Source organism: Notothenia rossii (genome assembly GCF_949606895.1).
Source record: "Notothenia rossii genome assembly, chromosome: 1".
Taxonomy (NCBI): domain Eukaryota; kingdom Metazoa; phylum Chordata; class Actinopteri; order Perciformes; family Nototheniidae; genus Notothenia; species Notothenia rossii.
The window spans coordinates 58,829,971-58,855,768 of NC_136912.1; the positions used below are offsets into that span (position 1 = coordinate 58,829,971).

At 41.2% G+C, this 25,798-nt stretch overlaps 1 protein-coding gene across 6 annotated transcripts in view; it reads right to left on the reverse strand.

The window, feature by feature from the left end:
- Positions 1 to 25,798, reverse strand: part of evi5b (ecotropic viral integration site 5b) — a 43,856-nt gene that overhangs the window by 2,450 nt on the left and 15,608 nt on the right. For 3 of the 6 annotated variants that reach the window (XM_079652607.1, XM_079652609.1, XM_079652610.1), the window contains exons 3-19: positions 22,592 to 22,781; positions 20,255 to 20,479; positions 20,043 to 20,117; positions 19,783 to 19,908; positions 19,548 to 19,691; positions 18,917 to 19,006; positions 18,621 to 18,718; positions 15,902 to 15,962; positions 15,758 to 15,811; positions 14,189 to 14,221; positions 13,620 to 13,775; positions 12,729 to 12,860; positions 11,691 to 11,831; positions 11,413 to 11,571; positions 10,917 to 11,063; positions 9,823 to 9,918; positions 1,791 to 1,886 (exon numbers count right to left, since the gene is read on the reverse strand). In XM_079652607.1, coding sequence (XP_079508733.1) covers positions 1,791 to 1,886; positions 9,823 to 9,918; positions 10,917 to 11,063; positions 11,413 to 11,571; positions 11,691 to 11,831; positions 12,729 to 12,860; positions 13,620 to 13,775; positions 14,189 to 14,221; positions 15,758 to 15,811; positions 15,902 to 15,962; positions 18,621 to 18,718; positions 18,917 to 19,006; positions 19,548 to 19,691; positions 19,783 to 19,908; positions 20,043 to 20,117; positions 20,255 to 20,479; positions 22,592 to 22,781 — 2,023 coding nt within the window. Of the gene's footprint in view, positions 1 to 1,790; positions 1,887 to 9,822; positions 9,919 to 10,916; positions 11,064 to 11,412; positions 11,572 to 11,690; positions 11,832 to 12,728; positions 12,861 to 13,619; positions 13,776 to 14,188; positions 14,222 to 15,757; positions 15,812 to 15,901; positions 15,963 to 18,620; positions 18,719 to 18,916; positions 19,007 to 19,547; positions 19,692 to 19,782; positions 19,909 to 20,042; positions 20,118 to 20,254; positions 20,480 to 22,591; positions 22,782 to 25,546; positions 25,692 to 25,798 lie in introns of those variants that run through there. The other 3 variants (XM_079652612.1, XM_079652608.1, XM_079652611.1) reach the window with 3 other exon arrangements.

The following is a 25,798-nucleotide window of genomic DNA, read 5'->3' on the forward strand; positions in this document are numbered from 1 at the left end:
TTGCTGTTAGTGTTTTTTAACAGTGTCTTTAGGTATTAAAAGGTACCGTAATTTTCGGACTATAAGCCGCACCTGAATATAAGCCGCAGCAGCGGCATACCACTCTCGGTTCCACTTTTACTTTTGCGCGCTACCTGTCTCACTCTTTTCCGGCCTCCAGCTTTTCCTGCTGGAACCCGCCGCTTAAAGGTGGGGGTCCGCGGACCGGCCATAGAGCCCATAGAGTTAAAGGTGTTGGCCGTTAGCTGTAAAAATCCATAGATTAGCCGCACCGTTATATAAACCGCAGCGTCGAAAAATAGGGAAAAAGGCGCGGCTTATAGTCCGAAAATTACGGTACATATATTATAAGACTGGTTTGACTAGTGAAAATCAGATTTGTTCCCCCAGTTCCAATTTAGTCACTGCTCTAAGCCTTTGATTGGAAGCATCCAGAATCATTCATGATATAAACAGACTCAAATGGGGCTAGGGTTTAAGGAGGGTACACGGTGGTCAGGTGTAAACAACCATAGGTCACATGATGGAACATCTGTACTAACTCACCTGAGTGGGCCTGCCATGCAGCAGCCAGACATGTAGGAGGAGACGCATTTAGAGCACAGTCAGAGTCAGTAAAGTGAGCCTACGTTTACCTGCACCTGTCTACATTTGGCGTTCACTTCCTGTTGTTGCCATGCAAAAAGGAAATTGTGCTGTGATCAACATGTGACTGGCTGCAGTCAACATTTCCAGCCATAAGATGCAGGTTCTAACAGTAAGGGAAGAGGGGGGGGGGGGGGACTCTGCTTTCAGGTTTGCTCACTGCATGATTCGTAGCAGGCCGCTATAACTCTGGACGACCACAAGGAGAACCAGGTGAGAGGGGAAGTGACGGCAGCGCCTTGATATGAATGTAGTCGGGAGGAAACTAGATTTGACCAATGCAGTTACAGCTAAATGTCAAGATAAATATTCTTCGTGTAATAGCTGATCTGCTGGAAGACAACACAGACCTTCATCTGCAGTTCAAAGACATCTCAGTGAAGATACGTTTCTCAAATATGAATAGGGTTGTACTGAAGCTAGATTCAGAACATTGACACACTGTGTTTACATTTGAAATATCTGCACAGCTGCAGATAAAGTCTAGGCTATGCTAATATTATAACTGGAATAATTGTTGTAGAATTAGATTCCAGTGGTGGTTTTGTAGCATGTTCTCCTCCTGATCTGATCAAAACATCTCAAGAGCGTAGTTAAGTCTAAAAGCCACATGTGTTGGAATATTCTGCTTTGATCCAAATTTGATGACATTTATTCAATCAATCTCACTGCGGTCAAAAAAACTAAAATATACTTGAAGCTTTATTTTTGAAAACCTCAGTAGAATCCTTGAATGTAAAAGGTAAAACACATTTGGTGCTCATTAGTGATGAGATGCTTTCACTCCTCTGATGTTAAATTCATCACTAATCTCTTTTTTTCTTGTTAGTCATTATCATATCTTCAGTTTAATATTGAAGTTCTGAAAGTACAACGTTATGTATCTGGGCTGCAGTCTGATCAGCGTCTGCAGGTTACTTGTGCAGCTGTATCTGCAGGAGGAGTGAGATGTCACCTCTGCACAGGAAGTCTCTGGGTGTAGTTAACACTTGAACTAATCTGGTAGCCTCACAGAAAATATATCTGACGGAATGTTGTGAAACCTGCTCAATCGCTGCATCAAAGACATAGCAACAACAAAATCAGAATCTCTAGCAGGAATAAGAAGGTCATGGTATTAGAGCTGATGCTGTTTCAGGGCTCACCTCGTCTTTGAGCTCGGAAATCTGGTCTTTGAGGTCGTGGATGTACTGGCTGGAGTCCGTGTGGTTCAGCTGGCCTTGGACCTTTCCTTCTTCTTTCTGTGAGCAGAGGAGACATGAGTTTCAAAATAAGATGCAGTTCTCAGTGATACACCTCAGTTTTTATATTGAGGAAGGTCAAGACATGTTTTAGTTTGTAAAAGAGCAAAGTGTTTCAATTTGGGACAAAATGATACAAACTGTACTCAAGTAAAGACGCATGAATACCCAGGGGCTCAGTGTGGTGGGTACTGTATATTCAGAACACACACTAGCAGGTACAGGAGCACTCTACAAGGAGCAGCCTGCTCTCCTAAGACCTTTGTTTCTATACACTGTGAGCACAATTATTAGGCAAGTTGTATTTTTGAGGATTCATTTGATTATCGCATTACCATGCAGGGGCGCACTTTATACTGCGGTGGAGCGTTGTCCTTCATCAAATCATAGTCTTCCTAAAGAAATCTCAGGACTTTCACTCAGGAGACGGCAGTCAGCGTCCCGTGTGAAACCAAAAGTAACCTTTATCTGCATTTGTGAACCGCCAAAACCAGAGTTGGCATGAAACATCATTTCATTTTTGCAAAACCTTACGTTACTAACATCTTATTTGAAAGTGACAGATGTGGGAAAACAACACTGTCATTTGTGCTTGGTTTCCTCCTGAGGCCCTGGGGATGAGCCGCATGCTAGCTCTAACAGTTACAACATGTGATGTTTACCTTCCTCAGTGAAGCCATCTGCAGGCATTGGAGACAAACACATGCTTTCAAACCTCAATCACACCCTTAAAGCTGCCAGTTTGACAGTGAGACCAGAGCAGTGCAAACCACAGGCTGCAGCGCGGGAACACCGAGCAGAAAAAAGGGAAGATGTTTGTAGAGCACACAGCAGGGTGGGGTGTCGAGGTAGAGAGGTGAGGCCGAGCACACCCCAAAATACACATGGGCTGTTTGGCTCCTGTGGTAAGGGGGGGTTGAATATGGCAGGTCCCAGTAGGGACTTCTCTCACAAGAAGTCTAAACAAGTGAGATTATTCCAAGAATATTTTTTGTTTTTGAGGTTTAGCCCCTCCAAACACTGCAGCATGAGGGCAGGCAGTTAATGACACTTCCTGGTGTTCAGCTGTGTGAATCAACAGGTGTCAGCCTGTGGCCGGGGACGGCAAACGTCTCACTACAAATGTCTTCCTCGTTCAACTACAGTTCTAACAGAAGAATAAATAGGCTTTTTCTAACCAACTTATTACTGTACATGGACGAGTTCAACAGCTTCTGTATTCAGTACACATTCTGTCAAATCCAGTGAGCAGAATCATGGCACCGTATCAGTCATCACGGTACTTTTACACTTTCTGTGCATCTTCGTTGTTTTGGCAACAACTTATTTTAAATGTGCAAAGACACCCGGTGAAGGATGTGTGAAAACATTTGACTAAAGTGACACCATTTCTATAAAAGAAATGTTCAATTTATCGACGACGACTAGTCAAGATGAAATTACTCTTCAGGGACACAGTTCAAATGCTTGTACAGATGTGTGTTGTCAGAGTGTGCAGTGGTGGAAGAAGGACACAGAACTGTTACTCAAGTAAAAGTAGTGATACTAAAGTGGAAACAATTCAATAAAAAGTGCTGCATTCAAATTCTTACTTTGGTAAAAGGACAAAAGTATTGGCATCAAAATATACCTAATGTAAAACTCTCTGAGGAAAAGGCTTCATGTTAAACATGATTATAATTATTAGGTAATGAATGCATTCTTTACCACATGTGAAGCTAAATGAATTTACTTTATATGCTGCAGCTGTATATTTGAACCTATCATTTTATGTCAATGTTGAATAATTAGTCAATTTGTACTTTGTATTAGCTAACAATATGGATCTGCAACTAGTAAGCAAGTCACTACAATTTTGTCTTCAAAAATGTAGTGGAGTAAAGGTACAAAGATGGCAACTTGTTGTCATAAATGTTGGACATACTGTATTTGTGAGTAAATGAAAAATAAAAGTTGTTAAAAAAAAAAAAAAGTACAAAGATGCAAGAAACCTTAAAATTCAAGTACCTTAAAGTTGTAATAAAGTTAATACTTAAATAAATGTACTTCATTGTACTCAACCGCAGAGAGTTTACATTTTTCGTAGCATATTTAACATTCATAGGATATAGGCATATACATAAATCTAAATCTGTGAGCGTGTATGTGATAGAAACCTCAGAATAAACCATGTCACCTTTAGTAGAGTCTCTGCTTCAACATGAGAAACCACTTCCTATCAGAGGAGATGTGACTGTGATAGTGAAAGAGGCTCCAACATGAACCTTTCTAGACATCTTAGTTTCACCCAAAATGTTTCCCATCATTACTCAGAGGTTGTTATCATTCATTTGTATCAGTTCTAAAAAATCTCTGCTGGATAATCTGTTTTAAATGTTTACCGTAAATGTTCAAAAAGACAGGATCCATAAGACATCTTCTGCTCTGAGTATTTAAGCTCCCAAAGCTTATCTGATCATACGCTGACCTCTACGATCATGAAGTGAGCTGTCACCACCAACACGTGTCACACCAGTTCTGACGAGGGTGGCAAGAAACTGATTTCCCTTTTTCTTTTTCAAAATATTCACCCACAATTTATAGGGCAAGTCACCAAACCACAGACCAAGAAGCCAACAGTAGTAGTGATTTCGGGGTAGGGAGAAGCTACAGTAAACACCCTGCTCCTGACAGACAGCTGTAAATAAGGGTAGGTGTACACACTGTCTGCCACACCTTTATTAGATGCTGATCATATATCAAATAACAAAGATATTGGGTGCAAATCAAGTGGATTGCCTTTGCATTGAGAGTGCATTATGCAGATTCTAAGAAGAGTGAGGGCGGTAGTGGTAAATGTTGGTGTTGCATGTTGCTGCTCTATCACTTAGTAACAAACCTCAGACCACACTGTGATGTGTGTGTGTGTGTGTGTGTGTGTGTGTGTGTGTGTGTGTGTGTGTGTGTGTGTGTGTGTGTGTGTGTGTGTGTGTGTGTGTGTGTGTGTGTGTGTGTGTGTGTGTGTGTGTGTGTGTGTGTGTGTGTGTGTGTGTGTGTGTGTGCGCGCGTGTGCGCATGTGTGTGTGAAGAGGAGGAAGAGGGGGAGGTTTTGGCAGGTGTCATACTTATAAATAGTCAGAGTGTTCAGGTAAGCCTCTCTGAAAGACCCTAAACTCTGGACTACAAATACAACGGTACTTTACAAAGTCTGCTGACAGTAAAGAGCCGTGTGCAAACATATTTTATATTCTACAGCTGTGTTTTATTATATTGTCATTCTCAACATAAAGATTATTTCTTAGGTTTAATGTATCAGTGTTTCCCCTATATACAAATAGTGGCGGCGCAGCGCCACTGCTGAAATATGAGCGCCGCTGCTAGGGGGCGCCAGCCAGGTACCCAAACAATACTTCTTTTTTTTTTTTCTTAAAATAATAATACGTTTTTCATTTTTGATTGTTTGTTATGTGGATTTGTAATATTTGTGTTACTGGCATAGGCGACACAGGCGGTCGCCTAGGGCGCCAGATCTGGGGGGCGCTGCGCTGGTAGCTCTGGGAGGGAAAAAACATTTTTGACCATCGGGGCTCATCCTAATGTTCGGCCTTGATGTAACAACATTCATAATTAAGTAAATGTAACACCCTTTTCACCCCGGTTACACTTTTCATTTGCCCTGTACGATGGGCGCTGTAAGTGATGAAAATGGGGGATGTTGGCTTATCAGGCGCCCGCAGCTCACAGCCAAAGTGCGAGCGTGGTAGCGAGAGAACGAGCAAGGGAGAGGGCGCACCGGTACCGGCGCTGTTGTTATTAGAATCTGGTGCTAGCTGCGCTAATGGATATACGAAGTAGATGTTTCTACAACCAGGGTGGAGGAGAGCTCTCCTGTCAGACTGAGAGGCTCAGTGAGGTAAAGGACTCTCTGAGTATTTAGATAGTTAATTTTAGTCTAAGTTATCTCAGTGGGTCTCAAACGTTTTGACCACAAATTATGTAAACACATATTTCCAAGGCACTCCTTTATAATTATTAGGATAAATAAAAACAGGTTTGAAATCATTCCAATGTATACTATAGGACAGTTAACCAAAAATATCGTTTAAAGTTAGAGAGATACAAAAATATGCTAGGTAAAATAAGATATGAATGAACAACAAAAATAAAATAAGCTACATTTATTTGTTATTGGCTATGGTAGGTTATTGGTTATGTTCACATACTTATTTGATTAATAAAATGTAAACTGATCTTCTTCATATGGGTGTTTAGAGTTGTACCCCCTAGATCAGGTCTCTAGTAATTCTGTGCTCAAAGTGCACCAGATTGAAGCATTTTACTGTAAAATGTTCAAACAAAAATCTTCCCGGGGGGGGCATACCCCGGACCCCCCTAGACAATGTGACGTCCACCCCCCAATTCAAACATGTTCATACAATACTGAATACATTTGAAGCCATTTTGACGTCTATTACCCATGTCACTAAGTTTCTGTTTTTGGAGTGTATTTGTCTTTTGTAGAGATTTTTCATTTATTCTTTACACATAAAATGTCGCCTAAAATCTCACCAAGGGCAGCAAATTGTCTAGAACCGGCCCTGGTACTAGGCCTCAAGAGCCTTTCTTGTTCTGACACATAGAAACAAATTGGCGGGGCACACTTCGCACACACTAAAAGATTCCACGCGCTCTGCGCTCACATTGTGCTGGGCCCACGTGCCTGAGCACCGCTGCTATGACTCCATCCTAGGGTCAAACACTGTGTATGTATGTTTTTGATTTAGTATATACACATTTTATTTGATCTTTGGCATGTTTTTAATTATTTACTCATTATATTTAAAAAATAATAATAAATTCCCTGTCTTTAAATTGTTTAATTTTGATGCTCTTTCAATATAATGTGTAATACAGATATGTTTGTAATAATAATATAATTATCTGTTTTATATCTGTAAATGAATATGATTTTATAATTCAGATATACATGCAAATGGGTATTCAAATATACTGTATGTATATCCTTTTTTGGTTCAAATGATTTGAAACACAAACCATTCATTAAATGCCAAAGTCAGGGTTCATACACTTTTTCCCCAATCATTTTCAATGACTTTTCCATGACTTCTCCATGACCTTTACCTAATTTTCTATGACCAAAACATTACTCTTTCTCAGCGGTACCACTGAAAATGTTTTATTTGAACATGGAAGAGGAAAATAAGGTCTGCATATGAAACATGTTGTGCCTATCCAACAAATCAAATAGTAGGCTTACTAGCTTCGACACGCTAAAGAAACTCAAATCTCTCACCAGCAAAACACCGCTTCAGTTAAATGCCATTTTGTGTTTCATTACTATACGATACAGTATTTATTATCATTATTACTATTTTGGCGATTAGATAAAATATAAATTATATTTGATGCAACTTTATTTAAATTTCCATGACTTTTCCAAAACTTTGGGAAAAATATTGTTTTCCAGAACTTTTCCAGGGCCTGGAATTAGCATTTTGAATTTGCATGACTTTTCCAGGTTTTGAATGACTGTAAGAACCCTGCAAAGTACAGTTATACATGCTAAATAGGGGGACATTAAGTCAAGTGCAACTTAATGAATCAATGTTACTCATAAATACTATCTACAGTATATTCATGGTGAATAAATACCTAAGTATTAACATGATATCAGTCTGAAAGGGGTTCGTAGCACTGGTACACATTTAAAAACCACAGGCGTGTAAAGTAGAGAGAGGCAAAGCGAACAGGCAGTTTGGCTCATCAAAGCACACACTAACAGTATCTACTGATTTGGAAAGTGTGTTGAGCCCACAAACAAGCCTCAATCTATTGTTGATGCTTTATCTGCCGTCAATCAGAAGTGCTGGCAGTGTCACAGCAGGCCTGTGTTTCTCTTAGTCACCCTTGTTGAGTGTAGCTTTACATTTGTTTAGGGATAAATACTTATTCACTTTTGCTTGTTGAGACAGATTCAAACAAGGGAGTTCTTTTGATGCGTCGTCTACAGAACTTCATAAAAAGACATGACAGTGTCTGAAGTTGTGTTCTTCAACCAACGTTCGAAAACAAGCTGCTGTTACATCTGGAGTTTGCACAGAAATAAGAAATAATAACGCTTTTGTGGAGCAGTTCCAGACAATCTTACTTGATAACATCATCACCGTGTTTGAAATCCAGATTTCAGGATTGGAGAACAATTTGTCCTTTCACTGAAAATGATATTTTGAAGAACACAAATCTGTACTAAACATGATTTATGTTCACCGTGCATGTCTAATGTCTGAGCCTCAAAGCACCAGAACATGACCGAACAAGGATCACTCAAAGTCAGAAGAACATGAAATAACTAACGCTAATCTGCGTCATCGGGAATGAGTGGGTGTGTTTTGATCAGATTTTGTTGACATGGGCGTTTCCTTGGCAACATAAGTAAAACGACACCTAAAATGTTATCAGATTCAGATTCTTATCTTGTCAAATTCTGATTGGTGGATAGAAATGTTGGAAATAAAAAAAGATTCTGGCTTCCTGTACATTTCAAAGCAGTGAGAAGAACTAACCCACAGTCAGAAATCTGTCACTGAAAATAACCAGCGATCAAAGTGAGATAGTGGAGGGTACAGTGGAGCACCTATCGTTAGACACTAGCTCATCCTCCTGTTCTGCTGTCAGAGGCAGCTTCAACACTTCAGCCTCACTGGGGACCTTTTGGCAAATGCAGATGACATAAGTGTTGGCAAAGTTGTGAACTCTTTTTTTTGTTTTTTTTTAGATTTGGAAAGTTCTAGCTTAACTCCTACAATAAATGTATAAAGATAGTATATCCAAAATACAGACACCAGGACCCTTAAGAACAAACGTGTTCCCATTGAAACTCATTAAAACCTTCATTTACACCATTGGCTTTCAATCCAGAGCCTCAAAATGTCGCCAGATATTTACTCATGTTTGCCTTATGGGGTTAATAAATGCTGGTATTCCTTGTTGCCATTTTGGGCATTGCTGATGTATAATATTTGATGCAATCCATCAAAATCAACGTTGTTACTATTCATTGACACATTGACAGATACAAATGTTTAGTATACAGAAGATAATTCTATTTTTCTGGGCTGTTTTTCCATAAACAAACAACAGTGGCATTATGGTCGGACATTTAACTCAGTTAAAGTGGCAGCTCATACTCGCATATATTATTTTTTAGGGGACAGTGGGAGTTGTTTTTCATATCTGACACTGCACATAACAATTCATATCCTAAAAAAAAACCCTCTCATTTAGTAAACAGAAATTATAATTGTTCGTGTTATTATTCCTATAAAACAGTAGCAGTATGTAAACAAACTGGCATTTGATGGAGTTCAAACATTTTTTATTCAGTGAGAATGGAGAATAATCAATATTTAACCTATGACAGTTTTTGGCACAGACCTTTTTGTGTTGCGACTTCAGAGCAATTGTGACAAGTGAGTCACAGGGATGAAGTGTGTTCAGTATGGTTGGTTAAAGGTGGGGTAGGTAAGTTTGAGAAACCGGCTCGAGATACACTTTATGTTATATTCCATGGAATGCTCTTAACATCCCAATAGCAATGAATATCTTAAGTGCTTTGACAAAAAAATCCATAAAAACACGTCAACTGTGGAAGCCGTAGTGCTGTAAAAAGCACGACCAGTTATTTTAGCCGGGCGGATGGCCTACCTGCCTGTCAGCCTTTAATCTGTGCACACATTTATCTCGTGCCCTCATTGGTCATGTGCGCGTTCGTATATGTTGGAGGAGGGGCTCTGTAAGGAGGTGGCAGATTTTCTCCGGTTGTGTATTTTCAAATTCTAGCGCACTCGAGCTGGTTTCTCCAAAATTACCTAACCCACCTTTAAGGAAAAGGAAATGGACAGTGTGACGCAGAGCAGGACGTGTGTTGGGACTCTACCTGAATCTCCAGCTCTGAGATGTGCTGCTGGAGCTCAGCCATGGCAGCGATGTTGTCAGCTTCCCGCAGCCTCACCGCCATCACCTCTTCTTTACTCTGCAGAGAGAACAAACAACGCTATGTCAACAACAGTGCTACCAAAACCCCCGGAGGCGTGATGCCTCTTTTCTTTTCTAATTGTGTAATGCTCATGCAGGGGGGGGGGGGGGGGGGGGGGGGGGGGGGGGGGGGGGGGATTCCTGAGACATGGGCAGTGTTACTGTGCTGTTAAACACATCTACCAGGAACGCAGCAAAAGAAATAGCCAGTGGCAACTAGGGCTGCAACAACAAATCGATAAAAATCGATTGCTAAAAAAGTTGGTAACAAAGTTATCGATTTGTTGGGTCTATGTTTTTACTCTCTGTTTGCGAGCTGGCGACGTTACTAAAAAAAAACCCACAAAGTAACGATTAACGATTTTAACTTAACTTGAAACTATGCAAATATATTGATTCAGCTATTTCAAAGTGTTTGCAGATGAGCAGAAAATAGGTCGGGTTGAGACACAGGTCCAATTCAAGCATTTAAAAAAAAGAAGCAAAAACAGACGCATCTTTATTTCCATTTTGTATCGCCTACCGTTAGGTTAGTTATCATGGTTGATCATTTGAAAGGACATTGTTTTTGTTCCAGCAACCTAAAGAGACATATTTGTTATTCAAAACAAGCTGTTAAATAGCTTTTGCATAATGTTTTATAGCCTACATTTGGGTTGTTCTTGTGTGTTGATGTTGTCAATTTGGAAAGGCAGTTTTCTGAATAACATAATGGAAAACATTTTTTTTTTTGCACGTTTTTTATCCGATTAATCGTAGAAATAATCGACAGATTAATCGATTATCAAAATAGTTGTTATTTGCAGCCCTAGTGAGAACTTCAGGAAACAACACACCAGGCAAACTGAATTTATAACAAGATACCTTAAGCTTGGAAATATACATTAAAGCTAAATACAGAACAACTATGTTCTGATCATTCAAATAAACCTAGAATTCTATCTATTCTCCACTTGTTGTGGTTACAGAGCTGAGTGTTGCAGAGCGGAGTCGTACCTTGCACTCAATCTCAGCCTGCCTCCTCTTGATCTCCTGCAGCTGCACGTGCAGGTCTTTGTTTTGCCCCGTCAGTGTTTGCACACACTCCTGGAGACAGCGGCTCTCCTGCTCCGCCCGTCGCAGATGGTTACTGTGGATCTGATTCTGTGTGAGAAAAAAGGTTTGAACTTGATAAACATACAATTCAAACCAAAGAGAATTTGAGTGACACCATTGGATTAGCAGAGCCTGCACAGTTCTATGTGTGAGTTTGGAACAGATGAGTGCTGCCCTCTGAAGGAAACTGGGTGACAATACATGTGGAGGAACCACTTCTGTTGGAGCTTATTTACTGTTTCCACATTGAAGATTTGCACCACTCAAGTCTCTATACTACAGCATGTCTTACATTTCTATGTATTATGGCATTATAAGGACAGTCAAAAATCAAAGAATTCAGCACAAAACATTAACAAAATAAAAAAACAGCGTCTTTAGCTGAGTGTGAGCTGACCTGTGTCTCCAGCTCCAGCATCCTCTGTCGTGTCTCCCTCAGCTCGGCCTGAGCCTCGGCTTCTCGCAGCCTCACACTCATCAGCTCGTCCTGCAGCTCGCTCAGCGTGTTCTTCTTCGGGGTGTCCTTCCAGCGGCCAGCAGTGCGGGCCAGGTGGCGCTGAGGAGCGGAGCAGCCCGTCAAACTTCCACCTCTTCCAAAACTTCTCTTTTAGGTTTCACAGAAATGATTGTTTTGGTCCAACACAGATTCCTTTCCATGAATGGCCTATTGCTCACCTGCCAGTGCTCCTCCAGGTCTCGGACCTGCTGCCTCAGCTGTTTGAGTCCGGTCACAGCCTCGGCCTCCCTCAGCTTCACCCCGATCAGCTCCTCCTGGAGCCGCGCCACATTGGTGTCATCAGGGAGCGACGAGTTCCTCTAAGGAAGGTTTGTAACAAATTAGAATGCAGCATTAGATGTACAGCCACAATTCTCAGATTAACACTGTACATTTATAAGGAACATATGTGGATGTTCTCCAAAATGTAGGTGCTAAATGTTCAGAGACTGAATACTTGAGGTGCTATAAAAAAAACTATGCAAATCTCTTAATTGTTAGTGTACATTGTTTTTGTCTGTATGTAATCAGAGATTTTCAGGAATTATATATTCAATTTCTTTCCAGCAATTTATTAACAATTTCCCCTGATATTTTCTTTTTGAATCATAAGCAACACAAGTAGTATGTTTTATACCTTTTGTAAATATTATTTATAATCTTTTTCCATGTATCTATTTCATTCCTTTAATATAATAACACCTTATTCTGAAAACCAGGAGTCACAAGCTTTAAATGCATTTACCAAAAATGTCAGTGTATAGCTGCAATAACCTTTTTATATCGACTGATCGACCGATGAGATGTTAGTGAATTTTGGCTTGTTTGCAATGCGATGAGGTCTATCCATCCTCGTGAAGTGAAATGTTGAGGATCTTTGACAGCTCTTCTCTCTTAAATGTGTGAGAATTGTCTCCTACATTCACCACCTAACTCTCAGAGCATTTCAGATTGAATTTCTGTCAAATGTAATATGTCTTTATACTTACAGAATACATTCTACTTTTCTGATACATTTTTGTGTTTTTTATTGTATCACTTTAATCTCAGTTGTTTACAAAGTATTACCCCCTTTCTTGGGTCCTTTAGTTTTAAATAGTTGTATCCTACAATGGCCCTAATGTGACAATCATATTAAAATGCGATAGCCAAGTCATAAAACTATACTGTACTATGGCTAAGATTGAGGCTGTCCAATGGTCTCTGAGACGACCCACCTTCTCCACTTCTAGGATCTTGTCCTGCATCTCCATGAGGGCGCACTGAGACTCCGCCTCCTTCAGCCGGGCCTGCACCAGCTCCCTCTCCAGCTGCAGGACGGACTCCTCACAGTACCGCGGGGCTCCCTTCTACAACAGGACAGTGTGTGAGCGCAGACGCTAAAGCAGAGCTACACATGTCCATACCTGTGTCCTAAATAGGAGCAGTTATTGAAGTAACATATTTAACATTCAGTAATATAAACCAGGATCCAAAACTACATCTTGATACCTCTTCACTCTCCACTACAAAGAATCCAACCTTCAGCGCAGCTCACACCAACTTCTTGCCTTTTCACTTTCGCATAAATAATTCATGAGAAGCACCATAAATTATGTTAAACATTGTAATTCTTGCACATTATCATGTGGAATCCGACCATCAATAATTGAGCCTGTTAGGTCTATCTGCAGCGAGAGGATTCTGTGAACAGGCTGCCATATCAGCCGTGAAACTGCTTACAAATTCATGAACGCATTTCTGGGAATGCAGAGGACAATAAATGGGGGCAGGAGCGTGTAGTACTCCGTGTCCCAATGTGAATTCATGCATGCCAAAACAGATGATAACCCAAAGCTGATGTGCAGAGTGAGAAAGGCCCTGCTCTGCCACTGCTTGGATTGTGTTGCTAGGCGATGAGTATCAACACGGATATAACGGTGACACATGAAAGATATTTACACTGACCCAGGTGTCAGCTTTAGCACACTGCAAAATCTTGATATGGGTCCTGCAAATACACACTGAGTGGGAACATCCCAGTGTCAGCGTCACAGCGCCTGTCACACACTGGGCAGGATCTGAGCCTGTGCAGGGGCCCACTGGGGACTGGAGGGGGGGCTTCTTACCGCTTTTGGCTGCTGCTGCTGCTGCCGGGGCTGTGCGATGGTCGCCTTGGCCTGCTCCAGCTGAGCTAAGGCCTCCTCGCTCTGCTGTTTGACTGTGGCCAGCTCCCGCTTCACCAGGTAGTTCTCCTCTGCCTCCTGAGCCCGGGTCACTTGTCCCTTGGGACGTTACCAACCGAGGGAGGGGGGGGGGGGGACAGCGTGAGCACGACGGGGTGAAACGAGAGGGCGGAATGGGATGGGCAAATCAGAGGAGAGGATGAGGGATCTGTGTTTTTTTAAGGACATGCTTAACTCTAGTAACCTGTGTTTTATATTGTATTAGCTTTGCTTTCTTTAGCGTTATTTGTGATTCTCTGACATGCCACAATGTGTTATTTCATGCACTTATTCAACAGTGTAATCATAATCTGGTTTAATTCTTCATTCAGAGAATCATTAGAGTTAATTGAATCTGCATTATTACTGTTTCTGCATTGAACTAATCATAAAGCATGCTTTGCTCGAGAGACAGAAGAAAGAAGGAAGGTGCAACTTAAGTTATGGGGGTAAAGAGAAAATGAGGAGTATACCTGGATCAATCTATCTGCCAAGGAAGCACTTTCCTACAAAACAGAAATATCAACAAGAGAAAGCAGAGAGAGAGACAATCCAGAGGACAGTTTAAGAGCACACAAAAAGAACAACTGATCATTTAAGAGAAGAAATGCAATGTTCATTTCCCATCCGGAAATATTTGTTGGACTGTGGAATGGTGTTTACATTCAGGGCTAGAAAAGGAACATTGCATGCAGGTGTGATGAAAAAAGGGTGCACAAAGTTGGTGACAAAGTGAGAATGAGACGGTGCTGATATCAGTGAGAGGTTCAGACAGGAAGAAGCACAGGACAGCTCTATTTATAGCATGAAGAGTTAAGAGAGTGGAAATCAGCTCAACAGGTTAGTTTGGAGCTAATTGTTGTTTAAAGGGACAGTTCACCCAATATCTAAATATTTGTGTTCCTTTTAGCTTTGGTGCTATTTATTCAATCCACAGTGTTTTGAGGTGAGTTGCGTAATGTTGGAGATATCAGCTGTTAAGATGCAATGTTTTTCCCAGAACGTGCAGACTCCACAGAACTCTTTGAGAGTCATCCTATGTAGAAACTATTTTCTTTCTACCAAACTGCACCCGACAACCACATCCCTGCACCCGACAACCACATCCCTGCGCAGGAGAAAGCGTGCATCTACTCATGGATGAGAGGCTTAGCGGAGTTTGGTAGAAAGAAAATAGTTCCAATATGAAACTACTCTCAACAAGGTCTGTATGAAAAGGAACCCGGTCATGGTTTCTGGAACAAGAAACTGCTATTGAGTTTTATAAATATATATTTTGTATGCTTTGGGTGTTCATTAAGTTCCATTATATTGAAAAGAAGCTGCACATCTCTCCGGCCAATATCTCCAACACTCTGCAACTCCCCTTAAAACAATCTGTATGGATTGAAAGCGCTACAGTTAAGAGGACAAACATGTCATTTGGATGTTGAGGTGACAGTCTCAAACTGAACAGAGGCTCCGGCTTTGATGTGGTTAAGGTTTTTTTAAAGTTTTTGTGAACAGTTAGTGAAGAGTTAAAAGGTCCTGGGAGTTAGGTGACAGAGACGCAGCAGTCTCCAGCTGGACGGTGAGTGGCGGACTTATTTAGACCCGAGTGTTCCTCCCTGCAGGCAAACGCCCCGGGGCCCTCATGCAGGGGCCTTAACCAGGCAGCAGCAGTAGCTCTCATTCAAAGAGACACAAAATGTTGCAGGACGATACAAACGGTGCAGCTTGACATGCAGTGCTTTGTATCGACTTCAAGCAGACACTTTCACATTCCAACAGGCTCTTTATAGTTAGTGTCTGAGTCACAAAGACAGTCACCGTGACAACAAGACAACTTCAAGTCCCATTCTGCCTTCCGATCGTTACTTTATCTGCAATCAGAAAATGCCCCATACTGCAGCAGCGATGGTTCATCATGCAAACGCACTTTTAACGTAAGCCCAGTTAATGAAAGACAAGAGTCCTTCATGAAGCAGAGGTGCATGATGTATGAGAGCATACAGCTGTTTGGGGTTGATGTAATGCTGATGAAGAGGTTCTGCTCCACTCACCTTCTCTAGTGTGTCTATCCGCTGCTTCAGGAGCCGGTTCTCCGTGCGCAACCTCTGCAAAACAACAAAGTACAAATATCACATCAAACTAAGTACACATATCATGCACAACATTTATTTTACCATTCAACAATCTCCACGCACCTTTATCTCCACCTGCTCCTCCATCTCTTTAGTTTTGATTGTAGTGTATTCTTTCTCCAGCCTTAAAGAATGTGGACAAGGATAATAGAGCTGCTCGGGAAATGAACACATAGTCAAATCTGTCTAGCGTCGGCTTGAGTGCTAAAAAATAGGAAAACTAAAAAACAGGGCCAAATGTCATAACAATGTATCAAAGGAAAAAGGTTACAATCACAGTGTCTAAAACAGAGGTGCCCAGTACGTCGACCGCGGTCGAATGCTGGTAGATCGCGAGTCATTCATAAATTAAAAAAAATCCAGCTCCGTTAAAATAGACAAAACAGGTTTTGATCCCTCCTCCTTTGGCCTCCCTGCCACTTAATTCAGGAGTTGACTTGATTGACAGAAAAAGCGACCTATTGCTTTCCAGTCTGTTAACACAGAATGCAAAGCAATACAAAATCAGTAAAGTGCCGGGAGAGACAAACAACAAAATGAGTGCGGGAACGAGCAAAAAGCTAAAGACATACCACTTCCACACAGAATGGGAGGGAGAATCTTTTTTTGTGATGTCACATTCAAAGGTTATTTGCCTTATTTGTAAAGCAAGCGTCGCTCTGCCAAAGAAAGGTAACGTGGAGAGGCATTATCGGAGTGTTCACAAGGCATATGACAGCGACTTCCCTCCGAGTAGCGAGTTGAGAAAGAGAAAGGTCATGTATTATTGCTACACAAACATTATCTCTTAGTCTTATTGTCGCCAACTCGTTTCTAACATGCAAAAAGACAAACAAATGCGTCTATGGTCGGTGTATTTTCTATCTTTCCAATCCAGAAGAGATCTCTCTCTCCCCCGTCTGTTTGCAAGGGGGCGGGGCAGTTTACACACACGCATCTGCTACATGCAGCAACACACGGAGGAGATGGTGGAGAGAAGCGCTCCAAGGTGTGGTTACATGTTACCCGTCTTGACAATGCTCGTCACCAAAAGTGTTTAGCATGTAAGGGCGGTAACACGAGCAATTTGTCTAAACATTTAGCAAAAGTGCACCACATTCAGACGGAGGAATGCACCGGGTTCGACTGTCTTTCGAGTAGCTCTGTAGCCCCATCCACGAGTAACGTTTCCACGTCAGGTGTTATGTATGCTAGCAGCAACACACGGAGTTAACTACATTATACAAACATGGGTTAATGATTAGAGGTAACTGAGTTATTTATTTTGTTAAAGTTTCAGCTATTCTGTTTCCAGTTCTGTCATCAGATTATTTAATAAGATTTGTTAAAACATTGTTGTTTCTTTTGATGTGAAATATTATTTATTTAATTCAAATAAAAAGCAATGTTAATTGTGTTCCCAATTTGTTAAGTTAATTTAATAATATATGTATTTTTGAATCAAGTGTTCATCTTTATTGTCTTCATTGTTAGTTTCCACATGCCTAAAACAACCTCAAACTAAATCTAAAAGTTGATGGCTAAATAAGAGCGTTTGAGAAATTGTGCAAGGCACACAGTAGTAGTCCGAATAGTCGATTAATCGTTTCATTAATCTATAGATTAATCGATAATCAAATTAGTCGTTTGTTGCAGCCCTATTGTAGTTATCCCATGTAAAAATAAAACGTGTTATTCAGCAACACTTGCAATTTGGGTTTTTATTTTTGGTTGGTAGACCTCGGTTAGCTGGTCATTTCAAAAGTAGCTCACCAGCCAAAAAAGTGTGGGCACCCCTGGTCTAAAACATTTAATAAAGCAGAGCAGGCGGAAATCTTATGAGTCTCAAATAGAAAAACATGTAACACTGCAAAATCATATGGCTGCCGTACGATTCATTCTGTTAGCTGAAAATGTATAAAGTTAGAAATAGTTAGAAAAAAGTTAGTTTAATAGTTTAGTGAGTTTAATTGTGAAGTGAAAGAAGCCAGAGCAATACAAATCCTTCAGATGCAGTAGATATGATATACAAACTAGAACATTCAAAGAAATGTTGACTGTGTGACTGAAACTTGGGTGCGCGTCCCGCTAAGTTAAGTTACAACAAAGAATACCCCTAAGTCTTAACGAGCTCTCCTATACACACCCATTATAAAATGTGAAACAGTGTGACATTTTCACAAAACGTAAGCTGCGACTACGTGAGAACCGTACTAGGTATCAAAAAATATCCGATTAGTCTGTAGAGTCCATAGTCTCGGGAACCGTTTAAACTTGTCATTTCTTTTCCACGTCAAAGTATGTGGAATCTGTATGGGGTCAAAGTGGGGTGTTTTTGAGCTCTGTTCAAATGGATTTCCCATTCATTCCTATGTGGCAAATGATCGCAGTTCTCTGCGATTTGCGTGAAAACGGCTATGCGAATCTCTTATATAAGACATAGCAACCCGATCCCAGTCATTCCGCACGTTTTGATGTGTTTTTTGTGTGTTACGTGTCAACGCTGCCGGACGAGTAGTAAGACAACATTTTTGGCGGAAGAAGGAGAATAAGATGAGATAAGTATGTCGAATACTATTCTGTGTGCGCCCTCATGGAGATGCAGGACAAGATCCTAGAAGTGGAGAAGGTGGGTCGTCTCAGAGACCATTGGAGAGCCTCAATCTTAGCCATAGTACAGTATAGTTTTATGACTTGGCTATCGCATTTTAATATGATTGTCACATTAGGGCCATTGTAGGATACAACAGAATTAATGCATTGGCAAAAGGAGAGGCGGTTTAGGAGTTGATGAACTGCTTACTTTTTCATCTTCTTGGCGTTGTATTTAACCTGATAGGCAGCCGTGATGACCTTATCTGGCCCGCTGTCTAGCTGGTGTGGGATGACCCTCTGAAAGTGCTGCAGCACAGAGAGGGAACAGAGGCAGTGTTAGTGGCACGCACACGTAAACCTCAAAGCTTCACTTCAAACTACAGCATGTAGTTAGCACAGTAATTGTTTCAATTATCTGGGTGTGGAGGAGGTTCCTCCCTTGAGGTAACAGCAGAAATGTGAACTGCTTGCGTGACGTGTTATGTGGAAGTCATGGAGATGTACCTGTAACATTCCCTCCATGTCAAGCTGGATGAGTTCAGTCTGGTTCATCTGAAGGATGGCCAGTCCCACACGGAAAACTATCTCCAGACCCTAAAGAGAGAGAACAGTACTCACTGAGGAGCCATCTTAAGTAAAAACATGTTGCTCAGAAATGATTTCTAAAGTTGACTGACAATTAAGGATCAGTAAGATCAGGTTACATAGGAGTGGTGAAACAACTCAAGAGTCACTACAGAATGTGTTGTTCTGTTTGTCTCCAACAGGTGGTGCTAATGGATAACCTTTACATGACAGCTAGCTTCATCTCATCTACCAATGAATTCATCCTCAAACCAGTAGAACACATTTCAACCTTACATCTTTCTAAGTGCAAACACTTTCCTTTAGTGCAATGTCCCTTTCCAAATGTCCCTTCTGCTTTCTAGACATTTTGTGTGAATGACAGACAGTAAGTGCAGGATATTATTCAATCAAAGAACACGAATATAAAAAGACAGTAAATTAGGGGTAAAAGACAAAGCCCTAAGAGCATATAAATACATAGATATGCAAAGATACAATGTCTGAACTGATACATGTTAGTGGATTCAATAAATCATTCAAAGCAGATGAGAGCTTCCCTTCTACTGACCTCACACATGAAGATGTCAAAAATCCTGGTGGCGACAGGCAGAGGGAAAGAGGTGAGGAAGATGGTGAGGAACCAGGAGGAGGCGTACATGGAGGTGTGGAAGCTCTGAGCCTGGAAATGTATATGCAGCTCCGGGAGTTGTTCCTGAGAGGCAGAGATAAAATGGATTCACGCCATTTACTACAATTCATAGAACCACTAGAAACAGTTTTTGAACCGAGTATGAGGTGTCTACCTGGATCATAGACTCAAACTGGTACATGCAGAGACCCAGCTCCGCCATGCTGGGTTTGAAGAGCTCTCGTAATCTGTAGTCTTGCATCAACTTCACAAACACACAGAACGCCTCCTCTTCTGGCATCTAGGAAAATAACAGGATGAAATCAAACTTCCAAATCTGTCAGTTAATCACAAAAAAACATGACAAGGTATTTGCTGGAAGCTGATGAATCAGAGTTTGTTTGTTTGTGTGTGTGGTGAAGATTGGATGGTTACCTGCATGAGTAGAAGTCCTACAATGAATGCACTCCCTTGACAATAGCCAACTTCACGGTCAACCAGAGAATATGCCTGAGGTAACAGATTAGCTTTGGATGAGTCGCTGTTGCACACACTTCATTATGGATTTACTTCTCACAGTCGTTAGAATTCCTTTTTCTCTACATCATTTTACAACCAGGTTCCTCAAACTGAAAATGGAGACATACCTTCATGACGTTGAAGAGCACTTCCTGACCCGAGCTGTCTTTCTCTTTGAAGAAATCGTGTTCGGGGTAAGTGCGGGCGATGTCTCTGCGAATCAGCTTCTCGCAGGGCGACGTCATCTTCAGGAGTTCTGAGTATTGATCCTTGATGGGCATATTCTGGGCGGTGCACAACAACTGCCACACTATTGCCCGAAAGTGGTGAGGAATCCCTTTTCTGACAAGATCCTGTAGAAAAAGATAATAGATAATTTGTGATATGAATGTTTATATATCTATATTTTAAAGATTTTAATGACCATTTCAAGTCTGTCTGTTTATGTTTGAAGAACTGTAGATGGTAAGGAACCACTCCTTTGTGTAAAAAAGGCAGCATTTCTTGCAACACGATACAGCTTTGTTATCCAGTATATATCTTTTCCATATCAGCACATTGTGCATCTCACAATAATACGATATCCACTGACAAATATACTCTTGTCAGCGAGGTACTTTGTAGTGTGATTTGTTTCCATGTATTACTGCTGATACAATTTGATTAAGCAATTTCCTGTGCTGACAGAGAACACTGTGTGTGTGTGTGTGTGTGTGTGTGTGTGTGTGTGTGTGTGTGTGTGTGTGTGTGTGTGTGTGTGTGTGCACATCTGCTCAGCCCAGGGTGCATCTGGAGCAGAGGTCCACCCACGCAGGCTTCCAGCAGGGATTTCCCCCCCCCCCCCTCAGAGGTCAGACTAAATGGAGCTCTGTGCTGAAACAATGCCCCGCCTCATGTCTTCACTGTGTCTGAAGCAAAGCTGCTTTCTGAGCACAGCACTACAGTAAGCAGCCTTTTGTTTCCCCATCAACGCTCTGTGCCAGGCACCAACTAGAGATGGTGCATTTCAAGCCAAAATACCATAACATATAACACTGGGGAACTATTATATCATTCTTAGAATATCGCCTGGTGGTAACCTTACAACAAGGAGGCACCTGCGATGAAAACAATAGAAATTAATCTTTTTAAGACCATATGATAGCTCGCATAAATTCCTGCATTCTGTATTTGAATGATTATTGGAAATGTAAAAAAAATCACGAACCAATCCTAGCTTCAACATATCAAATTGGTGTGTTCTGTCTTTTTTCTAACTTATTTGGAGTAGATATAAATCAGATATCCAACAAACGTAATATAATTATCTTCTTCAGTAAGCCATCCATGAAATATAAAGAATAAAAAAACATACACACATCAGAGGTTTTGCTGACAAGGACAGAAAGTCAACGTTCCATCCTTTGCGCAACACACACTGGGTCTCTGTGAGCCAAGGGGAAGAACACATCATTTTGTGGAGGCCTCAGCAGTTATGATTAACATCCCTCACCAGCTACACCCATCTGCTGATTTACTACTTCTGTTAAATTACATAATCGCAATCATGCATGTTCTCGGGTGCTATGCAATAGTTCCCTTTTTACACACAGAGAGTGGGTCAAAAGAAAAAACTAAGTTTCCATGCAGAAAATGTTCCCCTCCATTTGCATGTATTTCTTTATCAACAGGTCTCCGTCTCCGCACTAGCAAAACGCATGTGAACGCATTACAGACAGTGTGACTGCATATGAGAAAGGTGTTTTCATTGGGTGCCAAACACTCAGTTAATTGTGTAACATCTAGACTGTGGATCTTCTGCGACAGAATTTCAAATCCGAACAATAATTCTCCCCGTTAGAGAGCAAGAATAATCGGGAGAGGTTTGACTTGACCTTGATGACCTGGGCATCACAATCAATTCAACTTTCAAACTTCTACAGCAGCACCAAGCAAATGCAAATCAACTGTCACTGCCATTAGGATTTTCTTTCTTCCAATTGTCCATTGACAGTCACTTGTGACAGCACAGGACTATCACAAGTCCTCGGAGAGTAACTGCAGAAACAAGCAAGCTAAAATTAGCTTCAAATGTCAAGTACTAAAAGAACACTGCAGTGTCACCTAGAACAAAGATAGCCTTCAAATGTATTTCTGGACCAAGTAAACATTCAAACAGATATGACCAGTTTAGCTTTCTGGCCAGCACTTAAAAAGAAGGTTGTAATACATATGCATCACAAGACTTATAAAGTTCAGGGCAATGTTATTCCAGAAACAGCCTCAGGGAATCTTTTCTCTATTTCTTTTAGACCTGGACTATGTTTATTTCAGTCAAATGCATTCGTTTTTCTTACTATCATTTATAATACTATCATTTATGACTGCCTTATCCCTGTTTTGCGCAGATGGCTGGAACAGCTTTAAGCTCTTAATGCTATAAGCAGGGCTGCACAGACTCTGCGGTCGCCTCACACCGGTCTCACCTTAAGCATCTTCTCCTTCTTCTTGCGCACCTCCTCCCACTCGTTGACGATTCGTCCCCACATGATCCACGTGTCCTCCTCCAGGTGGGAGAGGTTGGAGGAGGCGGAGGAGCTGGACACCAGCGAGGAGCCGCTGTTCCTCCTGGAGCCGTTCATGGAGCGCAGAGACTTGCTATCTGTCTCCAGCAGCCTGCAGGGAAGGGACAAGGGACTGTTATCACTGTGCAGAGCCAACAACATCTCCTTATCAATAAGTCCACAAGCAAGGCATGTTTGTTTCAAGCATTTATCAGAATCTACGTCTCTTCTTTAAAGACACAAATCACGGATACAACATCATTATTTTTGAATGGAACTATCTTGACGTGAATGTCTTACCTTTCCTTGAGTAACACATTCTGGCTTCTTATACAAAGTGTAGGTTGTTTAAGAACCACATGATACTTACTTGATGTGATGCTGTATTATTGTCTCTATTGGTATTTTGAAATGTTAGTATTAGTATACATTTCATTGAAATGGAGCATACGCAAGAACAACATTCTGAAAATTAGTATATCAAAATATAAGTGGGAAAAAAGTTTGATAAAATAATGTTTTAGTTTTAGTCACATTTACTGGAAATTAAGTTATAAGTCTAGTGGCAGACTAACTGGAAAAATAGTCCTTGCCCAATTAACTTTTAATAACAAGTTCACTTTAAAGGCTGGAAGTAAGATATGTTTACAGGCAATCCTAAGTTTGAACTTCAGTCAAACCTGTAAAGAAGAATCACAGTTTGCCTGAAATCTGAATCTGTGTCCGGGAGAAAAAAAGACATCCAGATAACTTGTTCAAAGCATGTTTGACCTCCAAACAAAAGCAAGTAGAACTGATTGCATTGCTTTACCCTCACTTGACCTTAACCAACTAAACCGACAACTTGGACCATTTTCAAGCTGTTTTGGCCACAAGCACAATCCACAACAAATCTAATCCACTATTTTAGGTGGTGCTAAAATGACTGAATCTTATTTTAAAACTTTGCACTAATGTACTAACCTTTGTGATCATTGGCCAATGCATTACTTTATACATGAATAGTCTGCAGATAACTATTTCCCCTCTCAAGATGTGTCAAATCTTAAATGTCAGATCTGATTAAAGAATTGCTCAGACACAGAATAAATGACACCATTAGTGAAAAAACTATAAAACAGCTTGACCAATTAGATAGCTTGTATTTAATATGAGTCACAATGTGATTATAAACAACAGGAGTTTAAGTAAATTAATGTAAAATCCTCTTAAAATATAAATCTCAGTTACTAGCAGGGTGATATTTATATGTATGGAACAATTAATGACTTTACTAAAAGGGATATAAAACACTTACTGTAAAGGAAGAGTTTTAAAGGTCCCATGTCATGCTTTTCCGGTTATTACCCGTCCCCTTGTGTGTTATGAAGGTTTTTATGCATGTAAACGGTGTGCAGAGTCAAAACCCTCAAAGTACACCCTGTAGCGAGTAAAACTCTAAAAACAGAAAATACCTCCCCAAAACGCCTCGTTGGAGATACGTCACTGTCCATTGATTCTTCCGGGTACCACATGATGTCATGCGTTACCCAGAACCAAATGGACCAATCCGTGGAGCCGTTACGTTACGTCCGCGGCGCCATTACGTTAAGCCTCCGCTGATTGGTCCAAATTGACCAATCCACGGACTTCCTCACACACCACTCAGTGCAAGCAGCTCTGCTGATTTCTCCTCCCTGGCTGCAGGCTGATAACAGACAGTTGGGATCGTGGCGAAATTCTTTCTGCAGACCCATTCTCACAGCGTTTATCAACCTTTTTCTTACTCAATATCAAGCCACACTTATTGTTTTTACTTCGTCTGTGACTTTGGGTGTGCTCAGGGTGAGTTTGGCTGTGTTTCGCTGTCGCTAAACAAGGAAACCACACCTTCACGGAGCTCAGCGCGATTCACAACGTCCCGACCAATCAGAGCACACTGTGCTCACAGGGAGGGTGGGGGCTGGAGCTACTGGAGCTACAACGAGCCGTTAAAGGCAGAGAGTGAAATTCAGTGAATACACGTAGTTTACAGAGATGCTGTCTGAGAAACCAAAGTGATTTTGGAAAATTGCACAATATAAATCTATTCTAGTAGACTTCAACAATGGAATTATGATCAGTGGAAATGGCCATGACATGGGACCTTTAAAGTCAAAGTCTGCATTTGAAGTGCATTGTGGGGGACGAACAGCTCAACCAATGTGTTTCTCAGCAGGTCAATCTGTATCACTCTTATCAGTTTGTCACTGGAATTACTGACGGAGTGACCCAATGAAGGATCAGTGTGCAGAGACAAGAGGCTGCGGCTCCCGACCAGTGACAGACACACAAAGGCTCAGACACCTGATCTCGGAAAAGGCCTGGGCCTATGCCGGAGCACCGTGACGTCAGCGAGGGTGCTCCCAGAAAGGCTAGGGTTACAGCCAAATGTGGGTGGTGTGGAGGAGGGAGTGAAATGGAGGCCAATAAAGACCAGCCTGCAACAGAGCTGCTTCACTTCTATTCAGCTCTGACGTAAATCGATTCAAAAGTAACATCTTACAGAGAGAATTTGGTAGGAGTTTCCGGTTATTTGGTCAAAAATGATCAAGCACACTAACAGGCTGTGTTACCGTGGACCTGAGCATAGCGAGGCCTCTGCTAATAATTCACCAGTAGTCACAAGCTTCGAAGCCTCAGAAATATGAAAACTAAAAACTGAGGAGAATTAGCTATAGTATAGCAATGTTTGCAGTGATTAAAAGATACGTTTGAATACAATTCTGAGCTACACGCCACACAATTAAAAGGGACAATCTCTTTCAAATGTGTCAGTGTAACAATCTCATCATGACTTCCTCTTGCAGTTCACAACAGCAAGAGAACAAGCCTATAACTGATCAAAACAAACCTTACCAAGACAAACTCATGATGTATTCCTCATATTTCTGGTTTCTAGGAATTGTGGAGCAGGAACGGCATGTCCGATATTTGTAGCAGTCAGCCGGGGACTTCCTCGTCTGTGTGAAACTATTGAATGACCGCTCGTACCTTTTATCTGCTCTGAAGGGTACAAAGGCCTCACCAAACACACAAACACTTGGTAAGCAAGTGCAGGACTCTTCACAGTGTGTTGCTCACATGCTACAGGTTGGTTGGAGTGGGGCA